General features: G+C 41.9%; 1 protein-coding gene and 1 long non-coding RNA gene across 3 annotated transcripts; one reads left to right on the top strand and one right to left on the bottom strand.

Moving 5' to 3' along the window:
* Positions 1–316: 316 nt before the first annotated feature.
* Positions 317–1747, top strand: LOC121877147. 2 transcript variants are annotated; one of them, XR_006090915.1, is made up of 2 exons: positions 317–1521; positions 1584–1747. It is a non-coding gene; the product is annotated as an uncharacterized LOC121877147 (long non-coding RNA). The 2 variants fall into 2 exon arrangements; XR_006090911.1 differs by having other exon boundaries at positions 317–1552.
* Positions 1748–2665: 918 nt separating this feature from the next.
* LOC121877137 (MAM and LDL-receptor class A domain-containing protein 1-like) lies at positions 2666–17915 on the bottom strand. Its single transcript, XM_042382760.1, has 17 exons — positions 17255–17915; positions 13195–13357; positions 12864–12985; positions 12287–12578; positions 11315–11464; positions 10925–11069; positions 10371–10457; positions 9108–9238; positions 8616–8769; positions 8153–8333; positions 5903–5983; positions 5430–5547; positions 4927–5091; positions 4228–4372; positions 3979–4114; positions 3571–3652; positions 2666–3333 (listed from the first exon to the last, which is right to left on the bottom strand). Exons 1-17 carry the CDS (start codon positions 17327–17329, stop codon positions 3308–3310), a joined length of 2253 nt encoding a protein of 750 aa, XP_042238694.1. The 5' UTR covers positions 17330–17915; the 3' UTR covers positions 2666–3307.
* Positions 17916–21252: the final 3337 nt, after the last annotated feature.

The raw sequence follows: 21252 nt of genomic DNA, 5'->3' as shown, positions 1-21252 counted from the left end.
CTCTCTGTATCTTGACGACCTGTTATCGTCCTCCCGCTTGTATTCGCGTCAAGCTCCTCCCTAACAACTTGCGCGTCCCTACTGCCTCCTGCACACACACACACACACACACACACACACACACACACAGTGTTTGTAGTTGTTAACAGTTCATCTGAAATCCACATCACTTAATCATAGTTGGATTTTCTCTCATAAATCTGGGATATCTGCACATCTCCAACTCCCACCACACCCTACTCCTCACACACTCCACCACACACCCCACCTCAACCTCCCCTCACACACCCCACCTCACACTCACCATCACCTCACACTCACCACCACACACGCCCACCAACCACTCACCTCACACACTCCACCTCACACCCTACACCTCACACACTCCACCTCACACACCCCACCCCACGCACCCTATCCTTCACTTCATCAGAACATGTAGCTGTAGTAAGGCTTCTTAAAGTACATAGTATTTTGATATTACCCACAACACTTGACCCACGACGGACTCTACATAGTGTATAACTGTAGTACATAAGTGAGAGGTCAACATTAAATGGTCAGTTTCTGTAGCGTTAGGGAAGGTGTAAAACGTACCAGGGAAGGTGTAAACGTTTCAGGGAAGGTGTAAAACGTATCAGGGAAGGTGTAAAACGTACCAGGGAAGGTGTAAAACGTATCAGGGAAGGTGAACGTTTCAGGGAAGGTGTAAAACGTATCAGGGATGGTGTAAAACGTACCAGGGAAGGTGTAAACGTTTCAGGGAAGGTGTAAAACGTACCAGGGAAGGTGTAAACGTTTCAGGGAAGGTGTAAAACGTACCAGAGAAGGTGTAAACGTTTCAGGGAAGGTGTAAACGTAGTAAGTAAGGTTGTACACGTTTCAAGGAAGATCGTAAACGTTTCAGGGAAGATTGTAAACGTTTCAGGGAAGGTCTAAACGTTTCAGGGAATATTGTAAACGTATCAGGGAATGTGTAAACATACTACGTAAGATTATAAACGTTTCAGGGAAGATTATAAATGTTTCAGGGAAGGTGTAAACGTTTCAGGGAAGGAGTAAACGTTTCGGGGAAGGTGGGAACTCGTTAAGGAACAAGTACTGATAGTTGTAATGTAGGAGAAGTGGACACAAGACTGCGCCAGACGCTCCCTCTTCTACTAAACATTTAACATTCAGTTCCTCTTCAGGGTTTTTTTGCCAAGTGTTTTTTGAAGTGTACTTGTGTGTCGTGTTGTAAATAATGGCTGACTATATCCATATGTGCAGGTGTGGCTTACTCTGTATATCCATATGTGCAGCAGTTGTAGCTTACTATATCCATATGTGCAGCAGGTGTGGCTCGTTACACTCATATGTACAGAAGGTGTGGGTTACTACACTCATATGTGCAGCAGGTGTGGCTCGTTACACTCATATGTGCAGCAGGTGTGGCTTGTTACACTCATATGTGCAGCAGGTGTGGCTCGTTACACTCATATGTGCAGCAGGTGTGGCTTACTACACCCATATGTGCAGCAGGTGTGGCTTACTACACCCATATGTGCAGCAGGTGTGGCTTACTACACCCATATGTGCAGCAGGTGTGGCTCGCTACACTCATATGTGCAGCAGAGAGTGTAGCTTACCACACCCACACGTACAGCAGCAGCAGGTGTGGCTGGAACGCCATATGTCTGGTCCTCACTGTGTAAATAACTAATCCATGTCAGAGATATGTTTTGTAATAAACGACAAGAAAATTAAATTGTCTTTCGTTTTACCTTCGGGGAGTCAACAGGTGAAGTTACTGTATTTACATGTGTTAGAAAAACAGAAGAACACAAGGAACAGCCTCAGACGCGTGTATACTGTCAAAATTTGGAGAAAAAATACGAAGATTTTTCCTGAGCAGCCGAGGTAATCATTTTAATATGGCTTTCTGGTCTTATTTTTCTGTCAGTTTGATACATGAGTTTATTTCTCTGTTCAGTTTGATGTTTCATGCGAATTCTCAGTGTCCGGTGTATCAGAATTACACGAGAAAGAGCACCAATCACATATATCCAGTAGAACAAAGATACAATTAAGTTTTCCTGAGCAGAAGCGATACATACTGACATGGTTAGTTGTTTATATGTGTTCCTGATTGTATTTTTCTGTCAGTTTAATGTCTCACGCAAATTTTCAGTGAGGGGACATAACCTCAGCTGAACCGCGAAAGAGGATATTGTGTGTGGGTAGATATGGAGCAGTGTGTGGATACGAAACAAGGTGTGGATACGGAACAATGTGCGGATACGGAATTGTGTGTGTCGCAGATGTAAAGGAATGGAATGGAGAGCTTACGCGATGCCAGGAGACGCTTCAGCCCAGTGAGTATTGTAAAGAGATATTTGTTTTTCACACGTAAGAGCCTCAAAAGACGATGGTAGGGAGAAAGAGGGAGTGAAGTGGAGAAGAAGATGACTTGGAAGATATTTTGAAGGAGTTTCTATTGGTAAATATAACCAACTTTGTAAATTTTTACAGTTTTGGGGGCATCGAGGACTTAGGACCACTGATGCCTACGTTAGGACCATTTAGAAATCACGTAGGACCATTTTGGACCATGTAGCCCTCAAACATTACACCTGGACGAACATTTCAACACCTGTTCATGATGAGGACAATAAATACGCACACACTCTTGATATCATCCAAAAGTTTTTTATTCAAGAAAATAAGAACAAAATAAAAATCCTATTGTTATGATAAATCTCTATTACATTTTATTTATCTTATATTTTTGTTATTTTATTTGTTTATTGTTTTGTTGTTGTTCGTTTTTATTCTTGTTGGAGCTATGTAAGATAACCAGCTTTACACACACACACACACACACACACACACACACACACACACACACACACACACACACACACACACACACATACAAGTGATATGGTAAACAAAGCAATACAGTATAATACATAATTTTTGGATCATACACAAATACTTGGATGATGAAAGCTTTTGTTGTTGTTGTTGTTCTTGTATTTTCAGCTTATATACATCTTTTAGTTCAAACACCTGTCAGTTCATACACCTATTAGTTCATACACCTATCAGCTTATACACCTGTCAGTTCATACACGTTTCATCAGTACATACACCTGTTAATTCATACACCCTTCAGTTCACACACCTATCACATCATACACCTGTCAGTTCACACACCTATCACATCACTCATCTGCCAGTTCACACACCTATCAGCTCATACACCTGTCAACACCTGGTAGGGCCCTTGGGAAACGTGTGTTACCTCTCTCTCCACCTGGTGATCTCAAGCCTTGGCGTAAGATGGTTTTACTGTAAAGAAAACGATAAAATACCTTCAGGATGCTTAAAAAAAACTGTATATAAACTTGCCTTACATATTTCCGTAAACATTGCGTGAATGTTCGTATTACAAGAACAACATTGTCTCCCCTAAAACAACATGATACTTACAGCTGCAACATGATACTTACAGCTGCAACATGATACTTACAGCTGCAACATGCCACTTACAGCTACAACATGATACAACATCAACATGATACTTACAGATACAGTCAGTACGACCAGGAATTAAGAGGATATCGTCCACAGCCCAGGCGCTACGTGTGACCTCCCCCTCAATCACAAGCTATGAGGGAGAGATGAGAGAGAGAGATGAGAGAGAGAGAGAGAGAGAGAGAGAGAGAGAGAGCAAGAGAGAGAGAGAGAGAGAGAGAGAGAGAGAGAGAGAGAGAGAGAGAGAGAGAGAGAGAGGTGTCTTAATAACAAAATGAGACACTCTTCGATATTACTTTGATCACCGTACACTTTGACTCGTCGTAATCAAACACACGCTAATTGTAATATAAAACTCCATTTTTACCGTCAGTAAGAAAGAAAATTATAATATTACGCACACACACACACACACACACACACACGGTAACATTCATAGAGCTGACATACTCAACTGACCTGGTATGTAGTGTTGTGTGATGGCAGGAGGACTTGAGCGTAACGCCAGGTCGCCGTGGTGTACCCTGAGACTGGCAGATCAGTGATGACGTTTTGAGAGACTGTCCAGAGTGTTTCTTCCCTGCCTTCACTCGACCTGTTGGTGGGGTTGAGCGATACTATAATATGTACGGTACACTTGACCACCCATACACAAAGTACACCCCACTACACACACACACCCACCCACCCACCTGACCACCAGCTCACCTTATCACGGAGAGTTTGGCCGCATTATCTTCATATATATCAGAGAACCAGAGGGCAAGGCAGAAGGTGGTGTTGGCAGGTAGGAAGGGGCTCTTCATCCTGCTCTTTTGGTCAGTGTTGAAGGACTCGATGTACGCGAAGCCTCCTGTTTGTTTACATGAGAAGGAGTGTCAGGTGAGATGTGTAATTAACGGCACCTGTTTTACCTATGACTCGTGTTTGAGTTTGAATTATTGGTGTTTGTTTTTGTTTGTAGGGGTACAGGACACAAACAACACTGTTGGAGTGTATGTGTGTGTGTGTGTGTGTGTGTGTGTGTGTGTGTGTGTGTGTGTGTGTGTGTGTGTGTAGTATGAGAGTATTTATACACGAACAGTAGATAAAATAGCGACAGATAAAAACCTATTCTCTACTTCATTTTACTTGACTTAAACAATCAGTGGCTCCCAACTTTCTCAGCTCCACTAACCAGCTGAGAGTAAAAAAAAAATCTGGGTACCGGAAATTGTAAATGACTGGTATGTTTTAAGTTAGAAACTATTAACAAAATAAACGACGGTTAAAACAAGGTAAAATATCCGATACACCGGTAAATCTTAAGCCAAGGACTACTGCTGACCTACAACATCTTATATAATGAATAATAACTTTTTTTTTTAGCAACTCCAGGTAACTTGACCCCAGGCGTAGTGCTCCTACCTTCATCAGCATTGAAGGTGTGGTCTATGAGCACCTTACTGTTAAGCGCTAGGTGCCACATCATGGTTGGGGAGGAAGACCGTCCATCTGCTTCAACTTTCCACTGACAGAGGTCTTGGTCAAAGGGGCAGTCAGCCTCTTGTACAGCAGCTGTCGCGGGCTCCACTGTGGGGCAGTGTTTATTGGATTGGTATAGCGAAACGGAGAGGGAGAGAGAGAGAGAGAGAGAGAGAGAGAGAGAGAGAGAGAGAGAGAGAGAGGAGTCCCCCTTTACAATCATCTTACACACTGTTCCTTCACCCCCACACGAATACAACACACAGAATTCATCAGCCACTACACTACCACAACAGTAAAAGCCACGACCCCACCGTAATGTTACAGTAAAAGCCACGACCCCACCGTAATGTTACAGTAAAAGCCACGACCCCACCGTAATGTTACAGTAAAACCCACGACCTCCTACACCTATACAGTATATGGCCGCCAGGGTATAAACTCACAGGGGCAGCTCAGCGGGTAGACGGCGATGTCATCCAGTGCCATCAGACCTATGACTCGAGGACCTTGTACACCCTCGATGGCTACCTTGAAGGGCGAGGAAGATGCCGGGATACTGACCTGAAGGGAGAAATATGTGATGATGACGGATTGTGATGATGACGGATTGTGATGATGACGGATTGTGATGATGACGGATTGTAATGATGACGGATTGTGATGATGACGGATTGTGATGATGACGGATTGTGATGAGTATGAAACAAAATCAAACAAGGACTTTATCTCAGCTAATGAAGAAGCCAAACAGTACAGTATTATGACGATAAATTAACCTAAATCACCACCATTAAATCTGGAAACACAACATCTACTCATAATAATTTAAACTAACTTCATAAAATTTTGTCCAGAGGAAGAAAAAAAAACCCCACGAAATACATAATACATAAGAGTTGGTGTTGGGGGGTGTCACCTGAGAGTACGTCCAATCAGTGAGTTGTTGATTCTGAAGTCGCCACACGGTTACGTTCTTGGCTTCGTACATCAACACAACCTGGGAATAAACGAGTAATTTATTTTTTAGCAATATGAACAGCCTCAACCTGATGTCATTCTCTCTCTCAACCTCACAGATAGTTAGGTAGATAGATAGATAGATAGTTGAACCGTTTATAGTGCTGTAAGACTATACTGTAGAATACATAATGTTCGAGTTGACAATATTACAGTTATTCCAGTATTACATAATAAATATAAACTGAATAATAGAAAGCTAAAAATTATCATTCATAAAACATTCTTAAATTTTGTAATATTTTTGATTAATGATGAGTCAGTAAAGGACATACTGTATATACCTAATCTCAATACAATAAAAAGCTAAGGTAGTTATTTTTAAGCTATGATAAAATTAAAACATCACAGATAAAACCTAAAGAATAAAAAAAAAGAAGGGTGATGTAAAATTAAATTGAAAGTCGTGTGCACTACCCCAAAGGTCGTTAGTGTGAATAAAGTTGTAGTGTGGTCGTTGTTTTGTTGAGAGTCGGCGGGAAGGACTGAGAGGTGACGACGTGGGGTAGTCTGGCGGTGTTTTCCTAGTGAGCTGTTGACTGTGTGTGAGGAACGTGACACAACACCTTACTTGGCTGTTTTCGAATACTGGAACTTAGTGTCACAGGTGAGGAAATTAACTATATTTCACTATTGTAAGGGCGGCATGAGGATGATGATCACTATACTGTCATTATGCTGTAAGCTGCTTTTATATTTCGTAGATTTTAATTACTATGTGTGTGTGTGTGTGTGTGTGTGTGTGTGTAAATTTTATATTAGTTTACCCATCTACAAAATATTTTATTGCGTTTTTTATATTTACACTTCCTAAGAAAACGTAAAAGAAAATGTAATTTGTTGGGTAACTAAACCCTTTTATCCCTGTGTCTTGGAGAAAACCTAATGTTCAAATTAACAATCTTTTGGTACTAGAGAACACAAGATTAGTCTGTTAGCCTACTTACTGCTGTTATTAAAGTAAACTCTGTCCGACCTCTGTGTACTGTACTGCACTTTCACACAAATGGTGAACGGAAGTGCTTTTAGCTCCACTTAACAATTTATTTCATAGTAAGTGGGAGACCAGGTTATTGTTGAGATCAACAGAAGAGATATTCTCCTACAGTTCGGTACAGTTAGGTGGCCGAATTTTAGGTGGTATACGTTTGTTTACCTTTCACAAAAGAGTGACGAAATTGTTATCTAGAACGATGAAGTAAATTATAAAAAAATATGTGTCACTTTTATTTAGAAGGACAAATAAAAATTTAGCGATTCTACTAATTATATATTTATCTGTTTATTTATCTCGTGATGATATAAGATGGTGTGTCTGTCCTGTGAGTGTCGACCATTTATTTGACAAACAATTTTGTGAAATTAAATATATAAACAATTGATACAAATCGTTGTTAACGCTAATTATACTTTATTGTGTGTGGCTCAGTAGGTCAGGTTGGATTCAGGAAGGAAGGGAGAAAGGGAGGAAGGGAGTAAGTGTACATTCCTCCCTCGTTGTAACAATTCATGCGTTGCCTCGGACACCGGAACTGGGGGGGCTGTGTATACCCTGACATCATTTTACATATTTTGTATTTTTTTTTTTTTGGACGGGAAGGCGGAGTTTCAACGATTCCTGGTAGAGCCCATTCTGCCTTAACAGAGTGTAAATGTGTTTATTTAGACCTAACTAGGCCGTCCCAAACATTCGAGGAACATGATCTACTATGTTTGTCATGTTAGTGTAGGCCTTGATTGACCCGACCTAATTGTGTACCAACAGCTGAGACACTTTTACAGGACTGACAACAACGAGAGAGAGAGAGAGAGAGAATTTTGACACCATTTTCAAAGTTGTCAGACCTGTGCGTATGGATGAGGTCTACGAACATCAGGTTCCTCTTACCTAATTTGGGTTGGTAGGGTTGAGTTTTGGGTGAATGGCCGGAAAACAGACGTAGAGAGGGTGTTTTTGGAGGGGGGAAGCTGGTGGGTGTTGGTAGGTAAACGAGTGAATATTTGGGGCCTTGTTGAGGGAGGAGCAGGAGGAGGAGGAGGAACATCGTGATGGAGACGACATCGAAGAGAAGGAGAGAGTGGCTTATCCATGACTTCAGCCACACACACACACTCAAACACACTCAAACACGCGTGCACTTATTCTTACCCTTAGTGCTCCAATGTGAATATGAGAGAGGATGGTCGTAGACATGTAGACCCAGAAGGAGAGACAGACATCTGACGTGAGTGTGAACGGTTTAGACACGAGGGCGGCTGTTTCTCGAGGACGGTTTCTGTAGCAGTGGAGGTCGAACTTCATGTACATGTCGTCGATGTCATACTCACTCCTGCGATAAACAAGAATGTGTGAGTTAGGTACAGGGATGGGTAGAGATCTGCCAACACATCATATATAGCGTCCCATCTTCATCCTTACAACTACTTGCTTAAGCACAACACAAGAAGGGCGTCATTATTGGCTAGTTATTGTGAAAGATTCTTGTCGCTCTTTTAACTATGATAATCCCTTCTCGTCTCTCTATAGTGACCGTCATGCAGTGTGTCACCTTGGTAAGTTATGTCGAGAATAACATCAATAAGTCAATTTTAATGTAGGTTATATTTCTTACTCGGTGTGGCCGGCAGGGTTCTGGAAATTGCCTTGTACCCGGGAGAGAAAGTCACACCCGCTGCCGCTTACACTACATCTTGACACACTCCAGAGGCAAGTGTTCTCCAAGAAGGTGCAGTCACCCCAGGCGCGACTAGTGGTGGGCGGAAGACCTGTCAACAAGTTATTTCAGTTTGTGTATAGATAATGAAGGTACGTGATATTCATAAAGAGTGCAGGTATACAAACAATACGTAGGCAGTAAAAGTATACAAACAAAGTCCCTAGACCTTGCACATAAGACGATAAGATAACTCGGTCAATAACAAGTCAACAGAGCCATCAGATCCATATTTCTGAAGCGTTGTGATAAATAATTGTATTTTATTTGAATATTTCATAATTTAAGAGTTACAGACATTTCAAATAATGATATAGAGAAACGCAGGTATTGATTTAGGTTAGATTAGGTTAGGTTAGGTTTGGTTAGGTTAGGTTTGGTGTGACTCACTAGGACACGCCCCTGTAGAGAAGGTAATGGTGTCAAGACCGATATCACCTGCCCCGGGAACACCAACAGTAGCTTCGAAAATTAGACGGAATTCTTCACTAGAGGCCACTGTCTGCTGGCAGGGATACCATCTGTAGGAACACGTCACAATAGTCTCACTGGTTAGCTTAGGTTATGAACACGTCATAAGGGTCTTACTGATTAGGTTGGGTGAGGTTAGGTTAGGTTGGGTTAGGAGCACATCACAAAGAGTCTTATTGGTTGTACATGTATAGATTTACATAGTCGTTATCTACAATATATACACAGGTAGTTGGGTCAAAATGGGATCTCCTGAAGATTAGACACCCTAGGTTATTTCATTGAAAGATTAAACATCCTAACGTTAATCTAACCTAACCTGACCTAACAGCTTAATTTTAACCTAAATTAACCAAACCAAACTTAAATTAACCTAACTTAACCAAATCTAACCTAACCTAACCACTAAGGTAACGCTAGGATGTGTTAATCTTCAGGGTGAAATAAGCAAGGGTCGTCTAATCTTCAAGTGGTCAAAGAAAAAGTGACAACCATAGGACTTTATAGGACTTCATAAGACTTCACAGGACTTCATTAGACTTTCCAGGACTTCACAGGACTTCATTAGACTTTCCAGGACTTCATAGGACTTTCCAGGACTTTATAGGACTTTATAGGACTTCATAGGACTTTATAAGAATTCATATGACTTTATAGGACTTCACAGGACTTCATAGAACTTATAGGATTTCATAGGACTTTATAAGAATTCATAGGACTTTATAGGACTTCACAGGACTTCATAGGACTTTATAGGACTTCACAGGACTTTATAAGAATTCATAGGACTTTATAGGACTTCACAGGACTTCATAGGACTTCACAGGACTTCATAGGACTTCACAGGACTTTATAGGACTTTATAGGACTTCATAGGACTTTATAAGAATTCATATGACTTTATAGGACTTCACAGGACTTCATAGAACTTATAGGATTTCATAGGACTTTATAAGAATTCATAGGACTTTATAGGACTTCACAGGACTTCATAGGACTTTATAGGACTTCACAGGACTTTATAGGACTTCATAGGACTTTATAAGAATTCATAGGACTTTATAGGACTTCACAGGACTTCACAGGACTTCATAGGACTTCACAAGACTTCATAGGACTTTATAGGACTTTATAAGAATTCATAGGACTTTACAGGACTTCATAGGACTTTATAGGACTTACGTGTCAGTAGTTCTCTTTCCTGTTCCTTGCCACAGTCCCCACAACTCTTCCATCTCTGATGATCCGTCGTCGGGAGAGTACAAGAGCCTGGGGAGAGTGAGAGAGAGACAGGTGAGAGTGAGAGAGAGACAGGTGAGAGTGAGAGAGAGACAGGTGAGAGTGAGAGAGAGACAGATGAGAGTGAGAGAGAGACAGGTGAGAGTGAGAGAGAGACAGGTGAGAGTGAGAGAAACAGGTGAGAGTGAGAGAGAGACAGGTGAGAGTGAGAGAAACAGGTGAGAGAGACAGCTGAGAGAAAGACAGACAGGCGAGAGAAAGTAAAACACCTCTTGATTAATCATTCACCTGTCTAACAATGTACCTGGATTCATATAAGAAGGTCAAATATCTTCTGAGAATTTTCCTTGTGTTTATTTAGCTTTCCTCAAGTTGTTTCAGTAGTTAAGATCTTTCACCACTTTATGACTTACACCTAAACCCTATCCACCCCACCCACCCACCCTACCCACCCACCCATCCACCCATTATCCACATAAATCCACACAGTACAGTACCTGAAGTTACCAGTACCACCACCATAAATGTTGATCCAGAACTTAACACATAGAGGCACGGCTGTGGGTTGTAGAGCAGCTGAGACCAACCAAGCCTTGTCTCCGGGCAGCCTAGGGTAGCTACTGTCCACATAAGCGTAGCCACCTGCAGCAGAAGACGTAAACATTACTCTAAGAACTAACACGACAAGGTGACGATGATCTAGAACTGACACTTGTGACCATTATCTGTTTGTGTTTTAGTGCATGATAATTTACGATAGTCAGTCATACAGGTGCGATAGTCATGTAGGTATACACAATACGATCAAGGCAGGTACAATATAATCAGTCATGCAGGTACGATAGACAGTGAAACCAGGTATGATAGAGCTAGGATACAATCAATACCTGTGGTGACGAAGGTGTTGAGGGAGGAGCCCTGGTCCTTGGATGGCCCAGTGCCTATCTTGGTACTGCTCCGTCCGATGCTCCAGTCGAAGTTGTCGGCGGTATCGTTATTCGTCCACGTACACAGATCCCGGTCGAATAAACACTCATCTGTGACACATCAAGCAAGGTGTTGTTACCGAAATTGATCGAGTTGTTCCCCAAGAAGAATATTTATTTACTTTTGACTGAGACGCACCAGTGGAGTAAACAGATCTTCATTGAATCATTTATACCCCGGAATGTGTAGTATATATCAGGTGCCTAAAAGAAACTCTCTCAGGTTCTCAACTGGCTAAGCCATGCTAATATTGTTATTATTATCCACTCAGTATCTGTGTTTTTCTGGCTAAATAAACTGTTTCAATTCAATTCAATTCAAAGAAAAGATCATATATTTCAATTGAGTCGTACAGTGAGGTTGTGGAAATATTACTACGTTTTCTATGCTGAATAAAATAAAAATGTACCAAGAAGGATGCAGTGTGATACTCTCCCTAGTGTTGTTTCATTAAAGTAAATATATAACATATAAACTTTTCATGTGATAATGAAACTTTTCATGTGATAATGAGTTGTAAAAGGGACGCCAGATTTCAGGGTTTAGTTCGTCTTTCCTTGATCTGTGTGTGTGTGTGTGTGTGTGTGTGTGTGTGTGGTAAAACAATGTGGGGTGGGGAAGGTCACACGAATTGTTGGGGTGTGAATTAAGCAAGACAAAAAGAATACGTGAATTTTAGTTTGGGTAAATAATCCATTGTCCTAGGAACACCTTTACACCAAGAAACATTGGAACACCTGAAGATTCACAGCTCACCCACCGCCCCGCCCCCTTCCCTCCTTAGGTAGCGTATAGGATGGTTGAATCTTCAGTTGATCCGAAATATTTGCGTAGGAATCTTTTTTTTTTTCACCCAACCCAGCAGGACCTACTTGAACACGGTCCCTCGGTGAAGGTGATGTCATCCACGGCCACATAACCTCCCCTACTGGCGAAGCGTTTGTCGGGAGACGCGGAGAAGACCAGACTATGTGGCGTCGGGGCGGAGAACGTCACCTGGGCCTTCTTCCACTCCGCCTTCGTCGACTGTCTCGTTCGCCAGAGGGACATGACCTGATAGTCTTTTGTTAGGGTGTTGTTGAAGAAGATCTCGTCCACATCATTTGTCTTGTACATCACCATCAACACCTCTAGGGATTCTACGCACAGCCCTTCACTAGCGAACTGTAGGAGGAAGAGGAGGTGAGGGATGGGGGGGGAGATTGAGTAAAGAAGGAGAAGGAGGAAGGTAGGGAAGAAGAGAGAGAGAGAGAGAGAGAGAGAGAGAGTTCATGATAGAGATAAATTAACACTTCAAATTCAATATCCCTTGTAACACCCTCACCACTATCACCACCATTATCCCTACCACCATCACAACCACCTTTATCCCTCTACCACTGTCACCACCATCTTGATCATCACCTTCACCCTCACCACCAACCTCACCATCACCCTCACCATACTCACAGCAAACTCCAGGCAGCGACCCAGTGAATCCGTTGAGTTGTTTGGGCTGGTGATCATCCAGGCCTTGGTAGGTAACGGGAAATCCTGAAGCATATCTGACGTGGAGGCGAACGCGTACCCACCTGCAGCCACACCCCATAACGTGGATCGGGGGAGGGGGGGAGGGGGGGAGCGGAGAGGGAGTAAGGGGAGAGGAAGGGGAAGGGGAGGGGGGAAGAAAAGGACAGGTTTAGCTTAAATTTGACAATGGATTACCTGATGGTCTTAGGAACCACAATTTATTATTTTACTCAATGAATTATACACATTAACATAACCTAATCTAACCTACCTTCATTACTCTGCTGGGCATCAACACCCGGTCCTCCTCTGTAATTCGTGGTGATCCCAGTACCTGTTTTCCAAGATTTTAACCTGAAGGGTGTAGCATTCATTACCAGGTTACACGTTGATATAGTTCCTCCCTCGTTATCGAAGGCGCAGTCGTCAGCACTCTTGAGGGTAAAACGGAAAAGTTGATTATTATTATTATTATTATTATTGTTATTAGTATTATTAGTACTAGTATTGTTGTTATTATTGTTATTATTATTATTATCATTATTATTATTATTATTATTATTATCATTAATCATCATTATCATTATTATTGTTGCCTCTTCTTTTGCATAGTTCTTTATTCATTTTTCTTCTTGGTTTAACTATACGAATTGCTTATCAGATGACTACATACATACATACAGGTAGACAGCGAGATTAGGTGGTTGAAGTATGATATATTCAGTACACATCTACACTGGTTCAGCATATACACAGACAGTGCAGGTATATAAACAATGTCCACAGACAGTGCAGGTATATAAACAATGTCCACAGACAGTGCAGGTATATAAACAATGTCCACAGACAGTGCAGGTATATAAACAATGTCCACAGACAGTGCAGGTATATAAACAATGTCCACAGACAGTACAGGTATATAAACAATGTCCACAGAATAGCAGGCAAACAATGTCCATAGACAGTGCAGGTATATAAACAATGTACATAGACAGTGTTATATAAAACAATGTATATAAAATAGTAGTATATAAATAATGTATATACAGAGGTATATAACAATAACTATAGACAGTGCAGGTATATAAACAATGTATATAAATAGTAGGTATATAAACAATGTCCATAGACAGGCAAAGTATAAACAATGTCTAGACAGTATATAAAACAATGTGTACATAGACAGTATATATATATAAACAATGTTATAAATAGTGCAGGTATATAAACAATGTACATAAATAGTGCAGGTATATAAATAATGCATATAGACAGTAGGTATATAAACAATGTACATATACAGTGCAGGTATATAAACAATGTACAATTGTACATAGTGCAGGTATATAAACAATGTACATAGTGCAGGTATATAAACAGCATACATTGACAGTGCAGGTATATAAACAATGTACATAGACAGTGCAGGTATATAAACAATGTACATAGTGCAGGTATATAAACAATGTACACAGTGCAGGTATATAAACAATGTACATTGACAGTGCAGGTATATAAACAATGTACATAGACAGTGCAGGTATATAAACAATGTACATAGTGCAGGTATATAAACAATGTGCACAGTGCAGGTATATAAACAATGTACATAGTGCAGGTATATAAACAATGTACATAGTGCAGGTATATAAACAATGTACACAGTGCAGGTATATAAACAATGTACATAGTGCAGGCATATAAACAATGTACATAGTGCAGGTATATAAACAATGTACACAGTGCAGGTATATAAACAATGTACATTGACAGTGCAGGTATATAAACAATGTACATAGACAGTGCAGGTATATAAACAATGTACATAGTGCAGGTATATAAACAATGTACATAGTGCAGGTATATAAACAATGTACATAGTGCAGGTATATAAACAATGTACATAGTGCAGGTATATAAACAATGTACACAGTGCAGGTATATAAACAATGTACATAGTGCAGGCATATAAACAATGTACATAGTGCAGGTATATAAACAATGTACACAGTGCAGGTATATAAACAATGTACATTGACAGTGCAGGTATATAAACAATGTACATAGACAGTGCAGGTATATAAACAATGTTCCTAGACAGTGCAGGTATATAAACAATGTTCCTAGACAGTGCAGGTATACAAACAATGTACATAGACAGTGCAGGTATACAAACAATGTACATAGACAGTGCAGGAATACAAACAATGTACACAGACAGTGCAGGTATATAAACAATGTTCCTAGACAGTGCAGGTATATAAACAATGTTCCTAGACAGTGCAGGTATATAAACAATGTACATAGACAGTGCAGGTATACAAACAATGTACATAGACAGTGCAGGTATACAAACAATGTACACAGACAGTGCAGGTATATAAACAATGTACATAGACAGTGCAGGTATATAAACACGTCCATAGACAGTGCAGGTATATAAACAATGTACAAAACAGTGCAGGTATTTGAACAATGGTGAACAGTAAAACAATCCAGTCCAGTTTATCGCGTACCAGTACCGTTAAACAGAGCTAAAAGAAAGCAGACACGTAGCAAACACACAATGTTAGCGATGCAAACAAGAGTAAACAGAATAGAAAAGGAAATTACTGCAAACACAAAACAAAACGGCCAAGCAAACAAAATAAAACAAATAAACAAGTACCTGTACAGATTAGGTTAGGTTAGGTTAGTCCTCAGGTGGTGAAGTTGAATAGTGAAAGTATTAAATAAGTCCCATACTCCAGTCGACCCGTTTGATACAATGTGGATATAACAGGACACACACACACACACACACACACACACACACACACACATTTTCTCTAATAAAAAAAATCGATCTCCCAAATAATAACTCTCCTGGACTCACCTGTTGATAAGTTAAGAAAAACCAAATCCCACGTCAACACAACTTTTAAAATTCTACCTGACAAGTTAATTAACGAGTAAATCAGGTAAACAATAGACAGGTAAGGTATTATAGTCACAAATAAAAACCTTTATAGTTAAAAATCATTGAGTATAATAATAATAATAAGGTGTTGTTTACGTACGAGTAATATTGAAAGGATTATTTTTATTGAGGTAAATTGAAAGGAGTTGGGGAGAGTGTGTGATGATGAGAATTGTGATGATGGAGAGTGTGTGAGGATGGGGAGAGGTGAGGGGGAGAGGTGATGGGAGAGTGTGTGATGATGGGGAGTGTGTGATGGGAGAGTGTGTGATGGGGAGTGTGTGAGGATGGGGAGAGTGTGTGATGGGGAGAGTGTGTGAGGATGGGGAGAGTGTGTGATGGGGAGAGTGTGTGATGGGGAGAGTGTGGAGGATGGGGAGAGGTGATGGGGAGAGGGTGATGATGGGGAGAGTGTGTGAGGATGGGAGAGGTGTGATGTGGGGAGGTGTGAGGATGGGGAGAGTGTGAGAGGATGGGAGAGTGTGTGAGAGGAGGGAGAGGTGTGATGATGGGAGAGTGTGTGATGATGGGGAGAGTGGGAGGATGGGGAGGTGTGGAGGATGGGGAGAGTGTGATGGGGAGAGTGTGTGATGGGAGGTGTGTGATGATGGGAGAGTGTGTGATGATGGGGAGAGTGTGGATGGGGAGAGTGTGGATGGGGAGAGTGTGTGATGGGGGGGAGAGGAGGTGGGATGATGGGGAGACTGTGAGAGAGGAAGGGAGAGGTGTGTGAGAGGATGGGGAGAGGTGTGTGATGATGGGGAGAGGTGTGTGAGGATGGGGAGGTGTGAGGGATGGGGAGAGTGTGTGTGGTGGGGAGAGTGTGTGATGATGGGGAGAGTGTGTGAGAGGGAAGGGGAGAGTGTGAGAGAGGATGGGGAGAGTGTGTGATGATGGGGAGGTGTGTGTGAGGATGGGGGAGAGTGTGAGAGGATGGGGAGAGTGTGTGTGAGGATGGGGAGAGGTGTGAGAGAGGGATGGGGAGAGTGTGTGAGAGGATGGGAGAGTGTGAGAGGATGGGGAGAGTGTGTGAGGAGGATGGGGAGGTGGAGAGGATGGGGGAGGTGTGGAGGATGGGAGGTGTGAGAGAGGATGGGGAGGGTGAGAGGATGGGAGAGGTGAGGTGGGGAGTGTGAGGATGGGGAGAGTGTGAGAGAGGATGGGGAGAGTGTGTGAGAGGATGGGGAGAGTGTGTGAGAGGATGGGGAGAGAGTGTGAGAGGATGGGGAGAGTGTGTGAGGAAGAGGAGATTGCTAGAGGATGGGGAGAATAGGGAGGGAGTGGGTAAGAACAGGAGGTATGGTGGAGCCAGGCAGAGGTATAGAGAGGTCAGGGAGTCAGGTAAGAGAGAGTTAATGGTTATGGGACTGACCTGTGACACCGCCAGAGGTAACCAGATGGAGGAGGCGGCCAGCAGCACCACAAGAGGCGCCCTGGCTGAAGACATGTTGAGTTGTCCTCCTCCTTCGACCTCACCTCAGGAGCTGCACAACACACGCTAAGGCGGACTTCAAGAACGTCCTGATATATAAACACTCGGATGTTCCAGTATTACGAATTATCCAGTATTACGAATTATCCAGTATTACGAATTATCCAGTATTACGAATTATCCAGTATTACGAATTATCCAGTATTACGAATTATCCAGTATTACGAATTATCCAGTATTACGAATTATCCAGTATTACGAATTATCCAGTATTACGAATTATCCAGTATTACGAATTATCCAGTATTACGAATTATCCAGTATTACGAATTATCCAGTATTACGAATTATCCAGTATTACGAATTATCCAGTATTACGAATTATCCAGTATTTACAAATTATCCAAGACTGTACCATATTGCAAAAATTCAAATACGGTGAATTAACCAATATGGCGAATTTTCAACATTGCAAATTATCCAATATTGCAATTCTTTTTTTCTTCTAACGTTCACCACACTGGAGAGAATGAATTTACGATGGGATGAGGCTGGGTGGTTAAGAGGGTGTGGTGTCCCGGGCGGTGGTCAACTGAGTGTGTTACCGCTACCGTACTGCGGCCTGATTATTCGTATGTGTGAGCTGTCCTCCCCTGTGCGGATGCTATCGTCTTCCGGTCTTTTGTTGTGTTAAACTGTATTTGTTAAATTATGAAAGCCTTACTAAATGTGGTGGTGGTGGTGGTGGTTGTGGGTGGTGGTTGTGGTGGTGGTGTTCCCCTCACACTCTCACAAAAACACACACACACACCCACACACACACCCACACACACACACACACACACACCGTTATATATACGGACGTGATAACCAATTTGCCCCTCCCCCCCCATACAAGGTTATGTATGGCCGTATATAACGAATAAAAACTGATTACTGTTATACTAATTTGTCTTTTGTTTTATTTTTGCTGCATCGCTGACAGACAGACACACAGATGCCGTTAGACACTCTCAAGCGTGTAGAGGATAATAAATGGTTGGTTTGGGCAGAGGAGGAGGAGGAGGAAGAGGTAGGTAGAAAGAGGGAGGAAGGAGGAAGACGAGGTTGATAGAAAGAGGAGGAAGAGGAGAAGAAAGAGGAAGCTAGGTAGATAGATAAATAGGTAGAAGGTAGATAGATGAGGTGGAGGAAGGTAGATGGGGGGGGAGGAGGAGGGATGGGTGGTATAGAGGTACACGTGTCACAGTGATGAATGAGGTGTCAACAGAAGAGGGAAAACCTGAGCCCTTAACCCAGCGACACGTCCTTCCTGTAGGTGGTGAGGCGTGTACTGCCCCCCTTCCCCCCACCACCCCCTCCCCCACCCCCTCCTTCCCCACCCCCTCCTCCCCCAACCCCACCTCCGGCCTCACCCCCTGGCCTCACCCCGTACTGTATAGTCAGGCCAAGACAAATGTTTATTTCTCCTTACAAATATAATAGTATTTTACATTCATTATCGTCACCTTCAAGTACTCTTACGCTCAGTACTCTTATATTGAGTACTCTTATATTCAGAACTCTTATATTGAGTACTCTTACACTTGTATATCTGTTTATGTACTTTGTTTGTATACCTGCCCTGTCTACCACTGTCTTGGCTGGCCCGTCCTTAAACGCCCTTCCAATCTCTCTCTCTCTCTCTCTCTCTCTCTCTCTCTAGTGTATATCAGATCTTATTCTCACCTGTTGTATCTCCTTATTTATCCGTCTATCTCGTTCTTCACTTTTCTTCCTTCTTCTTTATTAATATAATTATCTTTTCTCATCTCTCTTTCCCGTAACTCACGATAAGTTGTACGTAAATTGTTTTATTATTGCGCACGATAAAGAGAGAGAGAGAGCGAGAGAGAGAGAGAGAGAGAGAGAGAGAGAGAGAGAGAGAGAGAGAGAGAGAGAGGTATCCATTTCGTGCCAACTCCTCTGCCCAGGTGCCACCATTATACCTGTTGACAATTACGTAATTACTACTTGCCAATAATAATTTTACCCCGATAATTAACTCCTCTAACACCTATTAAATGAACAAGTGTTATTAGTAGTAACGTTGTGTGTGTGTGTGTGTGTGTTTTACCTTCAGATAAACAACGGAAATGTTTTTATTTAACTTTTGTTTTTGTCTCCCGAGAGTTACCGCTTGCCTTCCTAACGGATGCTGCCATGTTGGTGGTACCGTCTTAAACACCCTTTATCCCAAGTCATTATCCTCTAAATCACCCAACGCATCTGTTAACTATGCGTGGGCGGCTCTCACTACCATGGGTGCCTACCAATCAAGTGTGGGCGTTTATTAGGCAAGTCTTGTTTGGGTTTCGTCGAATATTGTGATCGTGTACCGTCAGGTGAGTTGAGACGCCATCTTGGGACGTCATCAAAACATCAGCTCAGGGGAGGTGGGGAGATGCGGGTTATTTAGCTATATAATCAAGGGTTCTAATAATATATCCTATTATATATGATTATAAACTATGTCCGTTTGCTCGTTACTCTCAGAAGATGTATTAATTAATGATCTAAAATTATCACCTAGTTAAGCCTTTCTCTGAGGTTGGAGAATATGGAGAATAAAAACTGAGGTTGGCGACCACAGTCCTCCACTCTAACGTGTACTCTTTCTGTCTGTGGTACTCTCGTTACTGTCTATATATGACTGTTTCTGTCTGTGTACTTCTGTCATTTCATCTGTTAGGCTGTCTTCTTTATTTTTCTGTTTCTCTCTTTTGTTTCTTTTACTTTATCTTCTTTTCGGTTTCTTCGTCTCCTTTTTGGTTTCCTTTTTCCTTCATCTTTTTCCTTTCCTTTTCTTCATCTTATTTGTCTTTTTTTGATACTTTTTGTTCTTATTTTATTTTTATCTTCTCACATACACAATCTCAGGTGTGTGTGTGTATATGTCGGGGGCCCCCTGTGTGTGTGTGTCGGGGGCCCCCTGTGTGTGTGTGTGTGTGTTGGGGACCCCCTGTGTGTGTGTGTGTGTGTGTGTGTGTCAGGGGGCCCTGTGTGTGTGTGTGTGTGTGTGTGTGTGTGTGTCGGGGGCCCGTGTGTGTGTGTGTGTGTGGGTTATGACAGCCATACCTCCGTCACCCGAGTCGCGTACATCTGGCGACACCGAGTCCCTCCCTCACCATCTAGGGCTCATCCACCCCTCAAAAAATCTAACCAATTTCCACCCTTCTATACCCATGAAAGAGGGATCCTTATTGCTCCTTCTTATAACGTGTTGTTTGGGTCACTATGGCGTGTGTGTAGCGTGCGGAAAGTTAAGATAAGTCCCTGGTGATAGAATGACTTAAAGACCAGTTGTAACAGTGAAGGGATTTTAGGTGTTTAAGTAATGGGTAATAAAGGTGGTTTTACTTGAGGTAGCTGGGGTATTGGTTACGACGGGAGGTGATGTTGTTAGCGTAATGAGTGGGAAGGAAGTGAACATTGTAACACTAATAGAAGTAATGTTTCTCTGGATGGTAGAATTCCAACGCCTTGTTACCGTTAAAAACCTTAAGTTAACACTTTTAAATGTCACGCTAACAGACACTTAAAAATCGCATCACATGACGTATTTAAGAGGCTGAGGGGGAGGGGGGAGGGGGGAGGGGGGCAAATACACCTCCCCCCAAAACAAAAATCGAAAACCTCGTAAATTATCGTCAATAAAAGAATAAATAATCGTTTGTTAATGTTTAATTTTACTATTAAATGCCATGGAAAATATTGATATGCAAATTAGCTTGGATAATGACCTGGGTATGTAAGAAAATCCATTTATTATTGAATTTAGAAGATGTTGTGTTGACCTATTATGATGTGAGTCGTGCTGTTTTGACCCCTCCGACCCTCCTCACCTCCTGCTCCCTCCCACTGCTTGGTATGTGCCCCCTCTGCCCCTCCTGCCCCTC

This window comes from Homarus americanus, unplaced genomic scaffold, assembly GCF_018991925.1.
Source record: "Homarus americanus isolate GMGI-L3 unplaced genomic scaffold, GMGI_Hamer_2.0 scaffold33468, whole genome shotgun sequence".
Classification (NCBI taxonomy): domain Eukaryota; kingdom Metazoa; phylum Arthropoda; class Malacostraca; order Decapoda; family Nephropidae; genus Homarus; species Homarus americanus.
Note: the sequence above shows the minus strand (reverse complement) of the source record. Positions and strands in the feature narration are given on the sequence as shown.